The sequence below is a fragment of the Apaloderma vittatum genome, unplaced genomic scaffold (assembly GCF_000703405.1).
Source record: "Apaloderma vittatum isolate BGI_N311 unplaced genomic scaffold, ASM70340v1 scaffold9992, whole genome shotgun sequence".
NCBI lineage: Eukaryota > Metazoa > Chordata > Aves > Trogoniformes > Trogonidae > Apaloderma > Apaloderma vittatum.
In genome coordinates, this window is record NW_009705263.1 from 37,206 (window position 1) to 45,948 (window position 8,743).

The window sequence follows — 8,743 nt, forward strand, 5'->3', positions numbered from 1 at the left end:
GTGAGAGACATTACAAGGGCAAGAAGATCAATTTCTAAATTGCTAGCAAAGCAGCAGAACCATTTGTAGTGGAAACAAACATTCTGCTTAAGTACAAAAGGGTTAAAAAAGTGGGAAAGAGACCGATAAAAATGAAGGGTGCTAGCACCAATTTTAAATATTTCCCCCTTAGTACAGCAAAGGAACTGTACTTGAATGCTATTTGACCACTGTACTAAAAAACCTGCTATTGCTGATCTCAGCAGTGACACAGACACAATCTCCTTTTCAAATCTCCTCACATTCGTAAGACAGAGGAGAACAAATCCTGGTATTTTCTTTGCATAAACCATTGCCAAGCTCTAATGTGAATGACCTATCCAGAGATTATACTGAGCTCCATATAAACTTAAACCAGAACGGGATAACTTGCAAAGGTGAAATTTGTGGAACAAAGCAGAAAAACAACAGTACACTGAAATAAAACTCTGTTTAAAATAAATAGTACTGAAAAAAGCTCTGTCACCATTTACTAGGCTTTTTTCTTTTTGACATATCACGCAGAGCTACATCAGAAATTCCAGAGAAACTATTTGCTGTGTTAACACAAATCCAAAGGTTCCAAAAAGTGAAAGCAGAAATGACTCGGCAAAAAGTCCAGCTGCTCCTCTAAGCACTCATCTGTTTCACTACTACAAAGGAACTTCCCATTACCGGACCGTGCCCAACAACGTGTGGTTTATTGGCTAGAGTGGCAGACCAAAGCGGAACAGTGCTGTGGAAGTGAAACAGTGCCATGGAAGTGAAACAGTGCCACGTGCACAAGCAGAAATCTAAGCTGGGAAACGGCAAGATACTCTGACAGACACAGAGGAAGGTCCTAAGGAAGCTTGTGATTGACTTTTCAGTGGCCTGAGGCACGGCAGGAAGCACTGATTAACATCTCTGAATCTAATACTTACTTGTTTAAGACTGGCTTCACTGATAGCACCTGTACAGAAAGTTTGAAGAGTTGTCATTTTGGTAAATGAAGAGGGAATTACAAGGCTATTTAGAAACAGCAGCAAGATGAAGTTATGAAAAGGAATAATGTAAAGTAAAGGATTTCTTTTGCTCTTTCTTCCCAAAACATCAGGCCATTTTATTATTTTTAAGAAGCTCTCTGAAATATGCATCATTCAGCTTCCCAAAACTAACTGGCAGATATCACTCATATCTACCACTTTATCTGCTTGCTGTAATATTTATAACTGTGCTTGAAATAAAGGAACTGCACAAAGACGATGGTGATGGGATTCACCTCCGGCACTTGGATCGGCAGACTCCTATGAGATGCCCTTACAAGGGACTTCAGAAACGCTTGAATAAGCAAACTTAGAAGTCTTAAACTCTCCAGCAATGGCTGTGCAATACCTTCCTTTCACAGCTTTTAAATCCTTGACAAAAACACCACTGCACTTCTGCTTTGAAAAACAACTTTCAGTCAAAGTCATGATGCAGAAAATACAAGAAATACCTTAAGGAGTGATTCTAAATTGATATTCTTCTGTCCAGTAGCATTGAGAGCTTTGATGGCTGGGGTTCTGCAGGAAAAATAAAACATTAGCATTAAACACACTTCACTGTTCCAAAGGCTACAAAGCATCAATGTGAAAAGTTACTCTCTAAATGCCTTTATCCTGAAAACCCTGCTTTGGCCTAAAATAATTCAGAGTTCTATGTGACTCAATCTAGTCTTATGTTGCTGAAGCTACTCTATTACTACACCCTTGAGTACAAACCAACAAGGCATCTGCCAACCATCTTCCCACATACTACAAAGCCCTAGGATGGTACATCTGCAAGCACTCCTGTGAAGCTAATTCTTCAGTTACTAAACTTGGCTCATAAAGAAATTTTGGGCACCTGCCTTATCCTTGCCATTTCTCATGGTATAGGCTCTTCAACACCACACAGTCTTTCCTCTGGCATAGGTCAATAACTCACCTTATCTGTTCCCTTCTGAGTGGCATTTGAGAAACTGAACAAGCTGCCTGCTCAACAGGCTAACACCAGATCAGAGAAGTAAACACCCACGTCTCCAAACTTTTTCAGAATAAAAGTGTTCACACTACAGAGCTCCATACTAAATTTACCTTCTGTCGTCGAAAGGAGGAGGGGTAGTCCAATGGTCATAGTTTGTCTCCACACGAAACCACCTATAAACAACATGCAACAACATAAAAGCAAACAAAAGGCAAATCAGTAGGTAATTAATAGAGGCCAAGAATCATTACATCTGTCCTGCCAAAAGTCAAAAAAACCTCCCTCAAAAGCCTCTTTCCTTTGTCTCTTGCAAGCCCAAAGGACATGTTGATGCATGTGGCAGCCTTGACCACAAACAAAACACAGGTGACCTCTGAACTCCTGCTGGTGTCAGTGACAAAAGTCAAAGCAAGACCAGACCTTTAAAGAGATGATCACAGAAAAGATTGTGGGTACGCGTACAACACAACTCGCAGCATTCCGGCTGGAGTACGTGGAACCAAGAGGCCACCCGGCTGTTGCCAAGCCAGTTCTTACTGGCTGACTGTGTGCATTAAGTGACACATCACCACGGGGCAACTATTCAGGATGTCCTTCATATATGAAGCTGCTGCTTTCAAATAACCGATAGGAACAGTTATTTTTGAGCTTTCAATCTTTCTAACACAGTGGGTCAAAACTGAATTTACTGGTGCAATACTTGGCGGATATAAGAAGAGTCCTCAAGTACAGACGCTTTTTCAATCCTTCACTCTCTGCACTGCCCCAACCTTACAAAGGGGTGTGACTCCTCAAAGACAAAGGACTGAGGTTCCTTTCAGAGGCTTTCAAGCTTTCCTTGTCCTTTGTATTAGTAAGCAATGAGCCTGGGTCTCTCAAAAAATTTATGTGACTAACTCTGACTATCACTGGGGAGGGAATATGAAAACATGAAACAATTTTTTCTTTACTTACGCTCCACCTAAAGGATCAAGAGGCCAGAGGTCTGCTGGCCCTCTTCTATTCCTCGTTATGACCATGCCTTCTTTGGGTGATACACCTCCTACAATATAGTAAACTTCAGCAATGATGGGAGTGCCAGCTAGTCTGAGAACAGCTGACTGGAAGTCCTCTGCTCTGCTCAGGGTCTAGTGCAAAAGGGAGATCACAGTGAAACAGAGATCACAGAGCACAGTCAAGCACAAAAATGAGCACTGGGACATCTTCAAAAGAATAAAGGGTTCGGCTTTTTTCAAAATGGCAACTGACTGCAAAGCGCTACTTAAAAGTATTGCTCTGAAAATAGCTTTCCAAAGTGATTAGCGTATCAACACAAAACGCATTATGACTGGTGAATGAACTCGTCTATCCCAACTTTGAAAATATCTGAAGAAAACGCTAAGTATACATATCGGTACACATATATGTACAGATCTGTATATGGTGAAAAGAGAAAAAAGATTAAAAATCTGCCATTTGGAAGGCAGAGCCATGTCCATACTTTGCAAATTCAATCCTCAAACTCTTTCAATGTGAACAGAATAAATGAAAGGGGGTGAAAAGGGAGGGGAAAAAAAACCCGCCACAAACACTCCACATCTTAGTCTTGCTGTGGTTTAAGAGGACTTAGGCCTACAAACCATATCATTTATGTTCACTATAATTCATGAATCAGAGAAGCAGCAGAGCTGATATATCTAAGTACATCAAATTTACTAGGAGTCTGTAAGTACAAGTGACATAAACGCGAGCATAAAACTCAGTGCACTTACGTCTCGGATGAGCCAGCTGACAGGGTAATTCCGATTCAGAAAAGCAGCTATTGCATTTTCCCACCATTTACCACCATCTAGAGCAAAAAGAAAAAAAATTACTATACATGCGTGTTGCATGTGCTGTGAACTTTACCCTCCTGCCTTCCTTCCTTTTCCATGTCCCATCTCCAGCTCTGCAATCTTGCCCCCTCTACTGCATTTTGAAAAAGGGGTGCAAAAAATTCTTTAATTCTCTATCACTATCTTAAGAACAAATTTAGGCAGCTGACAAAGCACACACTACCTGAAAGCAGTGAGAGCCGCCGTACCACCTTGAGCTGATCAACACTATTTAGAAAACACTGAATGCTGGCAATGCTCCTTTTCTACTGTATTACTTAACTGATATTGGTACATAAAACATGCAGCATGTGCTGCATAACCAGGCTGACTTGCCTGGCAAGCCCTCCTTGGACAAAATCTGTCTTTGTGTATCATTAGATTTGAATATTGAAGTAAGCCTGGCAAGCCCTCCTTGGACGAAATCTGTCTTCAAATGCTTTGTGTATCATTAGATTTGAATATTGAAGTACCACAGAAAGCTAAACCCTCAGGGAAACAGGACAGCTACCTGTCAGCATAAAAAGTCAACATTTCAAAAGAAGCACTAACAGCCAGGTGAAATAAAAATAGGCAACGAAATGCTGAAGTTGAACCATGGCAGCTGGATTAATACCTGTGCTTTCCAGAAAACATCTCAGACCTGTAATGACACGAGTGGTCATTAACTTAGCTTTTTGGTGGGGTTCTTTTTGAAGGTCCAATATTGCTGTCACCAGTGTTATAAAACCGTAGGGAGCCTGAGGCACGGTGCACAACCAAGACAGTGTTTAGAACACACAGTATCTCTGAGCGTGCCACTGCTACTGATTGCAGGCAGAAACTATTACTTTCAGTATGGATAATGTGCCGTCTGCTCAGTTCTTAAACCACTTGTATTCTTAGATAAACAGTAAGCAATGAAAAGTGAAAGGTGACTGGAAGAGGAACTAGCACTTGGTAACACATATTTCTAAGAGGATTGTATGTCTATTCATACAATACATTAGTCTGTATCTCTTGGCTCCAATACTAGCATTAGTCACCTCATTATTTACCTTAGTGAAATACTGCAGTAACAGGAAGAAATACACAGAAATAATGAAGCAGCTAAAAAAAACAGGTAGTGATGCTATTTCTGTGCTACTGGAGAAAAATCAGGAGAACCAAAAACCACAGAAGTTCAAGTTTATAATTACTCATATGCCAAACCCAGAAAAAGCAGAAACAATATGCTTGTCACTTGACAGACCTTCACCCTATTTTCAAGCCATCACGCCTTCCAGCTATAGTTCACATGCTCATTTCCCCACATTTTGAGCTCGGTCATACAATGACAGACAAAGCAACAAGCAGTCAACAACTGACTTAAAGGAGTGCAGCATGTGTTGAGTGAGCCACAGTTGTCTGTAGTTAACAAGTGGCTCAAGCTGAGACACGCATCAGCTCCTCACAGACCAAAGAGGCCCATCACACACAGGAGGTGGCAGCCATTGATTCTTCTATTAGAACAGGGATAACAGAACGGGTTTGTGCATGGACTAAACCACCTCACTGTTATTTCAGGTAATCTTTACACTGAAGGTTGAAGCTCACTGCTGAGAAACAGCAGGGAGAATAGGATCGTGCTGCTTTTGTCCCCAAATTATGCCTGTTCACAGACATGGGACTTGGGTCCACAACATTTTCTAAATCAAGCTTTTTGGAGAGACTTAATACACTGAAGACTTGACTTGCAAGTTGAAGTTATTAATGGGCTAAGAAGCATCTCTCTGTCAGCCCAGGACACTCCAGTTATGACAGGATTAAGTAACTACACTAGCCTCAGAAACAGCTGAGTGTAAACTATGGAAACAATCTAGTGAATGCAACGACACAGTATTAACAAAGCTGCCTTATGGGGACAGAGAAGTACAGAATACAGAGGAAGGGACACAGAACTAGGAAGAGCTGTTTATTTGCTACACACCACTGCATCTTTTGCTCTCAAACTCTACTCTACCACCTCCAATTGCGTCTCTTCACCAGACCACATTATTTGTGTTGTATGGCTTTCCCCAAGCATCTCTGTCTCCTCTGACACTTCTCAGGCTCAAATGACACTGCGCTGGCAAATAACTCTCCTATGCAGCAGCCCAAAACTGGCAGCATGTGTGCTTTCATGCCCAAGGCCAGAGGAGTCATTCAATTTGAGCTCCTTCCTGGCAACCTTAATCATATTTCTCCCTCTAGCAGAATATGAGACAAGGGACAGTGGAGGCAACAATCAACTAAAATAGTGCACACAACTTCAAGTATGGAAAACAGATTTATTTTACCTCGTTCATCACCAGAGATTGTGAACCTGTGTGGACTTTGTCCGGTCCATAGTCCTACATAACCAAGAAATGTGGTGCCTTGATATGCTATCTGAAACGAGGAAGTAGGCAGTATTTTAGCATTCTAGAACAGAACACAACTTAAAATACAGGCAACATTCTGAAGCAGCATCGTGTATGTTTTTCTGTCCTTTTCATATATAACTTACTCTAAAATACTTTGGCTTAAGTTACATCAAAACTTGTCAAGTAAATTATAAGACTGAGCACCTCACAGATGCTCGTCAGGCAGATTAACAAGGCCTTAGGAAAAAAAAAAAAAAAAAACCTTAGAATCAGTCCCTGTCAAAACCCTGTCAAAAACTGACCTCTTCTTCTAGTATTTTTTTTTTCAATGTCTTGACATTTTCTTGTTACAGCTTCTCCTTCCAGATAATGATCTTGAGATACTAGAAAATGCTTTTCTCGATATTCAGAAAGCAAAGAAACAAGAGCATTCACTTGGCATTCTTAGAGACTGACTGTGATGCTCTAATAATCCAGTAAATTTAAGACAGGAACCATGTTCCTAAATAAAATCCCACTGCCTATGCAGCTGTATAATGGTACCCCGTTCCTTCACTAAATACACGCAGCCATGTCAACCCCAGATCATACCTGTCCGTTTTTTATAAACCGCACATCAATTGTAATCTTGCTTAATATATCGACAAAAGCGTAATCCAGGTTCCGACCGTGGTAAATGTTTCCTTTGTCATCCTGAGCAACTATGCTCGTACAGAACCTTCAACAACAACAAGGAGAAAGAACGCCTTGTGAGAAAGCTGAGAACACTTCCATTATTATAGATGAACTAGCTTAACAGTGCAGAAGGAATAACTGGGATTACTTACGTAAGCAAACAAATAGGAGTTTGCTTTGTATCACTAACACACTTGCCAACCTAAGAGAAAAGTCTTATCCTGCACTTGAGTACAAAGTTTCTTATAGGTTTTAATTGCAAATTGGAAACAAATCAAAGAGACAAAATAGTTTCAAACTGCAAACATCAATTATTGTTAAAGTGTCAACCATTTCAAGAATAGTCTAACCTCATCTAGAATAGGAAGCTGCAGAAATACCTTTTTCTTAGTAACAGTTTCAGTTTTGTTAAAACAGGCTTTATTAGGAATTACATTCAACAAGCAGGGATTTAAAAAGTTACTTTCTCTGGAGTTATTTGTCACTCCAGTGATGCCTAGCCCTGTCTTTCAAACTGTAAAGGTAAAAAGTTTTGTAAGACAAGTAGCTGATCTTTTTTTCCTCTACTTTCTTCACAGCTGAGAAAGTTCAAATTCCATGGGCCTTACCACAGCTAATAACATTAAGTGTACTCTGTCAAAGAATATGAAATCTAAAAGACTATCTGATAGTAATGCTGATTAAGAAAAAAAAAAAAAAATCACTTTAACTGAATACTACATAGTGAGAAAAATAATAATCAAAATGCATACAAGTGGCTACACGCACTTGTTTTTTACTTAATCCTATACAGAGAAATATTTCTTCAAGATTCTTAAAAGCAGTACCAAGTGTTTAGTGTTCTCTTACACATGCTTCTAGGGGGAAAAAAAAAGACGCTAGAGGTGACAATTTTCCACTGCGGTTTTCTTTGCTGTCATAAAGATAATAGAACCATTTCCCATCATACAAGTCAAAAAACTTGATACAGTCATCATGAACATTCAGGTCAAAACTAGCTTGGAAACAACTTTGTCTCAGATCAACAGTTAAAATTATTAGATAGCAATTAATTTTCTAGTTATATTTCTCATGAAATACAACAGTTTGTGTATTACATAATCTTTAGAGATTTCATGAACCCAAAAACTTGGAATGGATGGCCCTTTCTTACCAGCAGGCATTGAAAAAAAAAATTGTTTTTTCCGTATTTCTGTACGGATGAACATATGCAAAAACCTCACAGCTATACTTAACCTTCGCTAACAAGAACACTGCCCTGTGTTTCCCCTTCAAGTCAGGATAGAAACGAACGAGAATGAAACCATCCAGACCAACACGTGAAAGGGAACGAGAATGAAGGGTGCAAGTATCTACCATGTGTCTTGACCTGGTTTTTGTGCCTTCTCCCCCACCGAAATAAAACAGATCTCCAGATCGGTTTCCACAAGATTCCGTGAGTAGCAGCCACTTACGCAGTGGATTCGTAGGCGAAGTTGAGCAGGATGCCATCTCCGAGGCTGATTCCCAGTGCTCTGCACATCCCCAGGATTTCCCCCGCAAAGGGCTGCGGAATAAAGAACTCCAGCTCTGCCGCTACCGACCGGATCACTTCGTGGACCCACTTTGGAACGCTTTCGCTGCAAAACGCGCTCAGGGCATTAGTCGCGGATGGGACAAATCGGTTCACAACTGGGGTTTGCAATTGGGCAGTGGGACACCGATGCCCAGCACCCATCACCTGCCTCCTTCCCGCACCCGAACCCCATCAGCTTCTGCACAGCCCGAGCGGCGCCCTCAGCACGGGCTTCCCCTCCGGGAGGTGTTTCCATTCCCCCATCTCCCCCGTCCACGCTCTCAGAGGCCGCG

The 8,743-nt window shown here is 40.9% G+C and overlaps 1 protein-coding gene across 1 annotated transcript in view; it reads right to left on the minus strand.

Moving 5' to 3' along the window:
- The window catches only part of NAAA (N-acylethanolamine acid amidase), an 8,672-nt gene extending 164 nt beyond the window's left edge, over positions 1-8,508 (minus strand). The window contains exons 1-8 of the mRNA XM_009865323.1: positions 8,350-8,508; positions 6,812-6,938; positions 6,155-6,245; positions 3,756-3,832; positions 2,959-3,131; positions 2,115-2,177; positions 1,496-1,562; positions 942-970 (exon numbers count right to left, since the gene is read on the minus strand). Coding sequence (XP_009863625.1) covers positions 942-970; positions 1,496-1,562; positions 2,115-2,177; positions 2,959-3,131; positions 3,756-3,832; positions 6,155-6,245; positions 6,812-6,938; positions 8,350-8,417 — 695 coding nt within the window. The 5' untranslated portion in view covers positions 8,418-8,508. The remainder of the gene's footprint in view (positions 1-941; positions 971-1,495; positions 1,563-2,114; positions 2,178-2,958; positions 3,132-3,755; positions 3,833-6,154; positions 6,246-6,811; positions 6,939-8,349) is intronic.
- Positions 8,509-8,743: the final 235 nt, after the last annotated feature.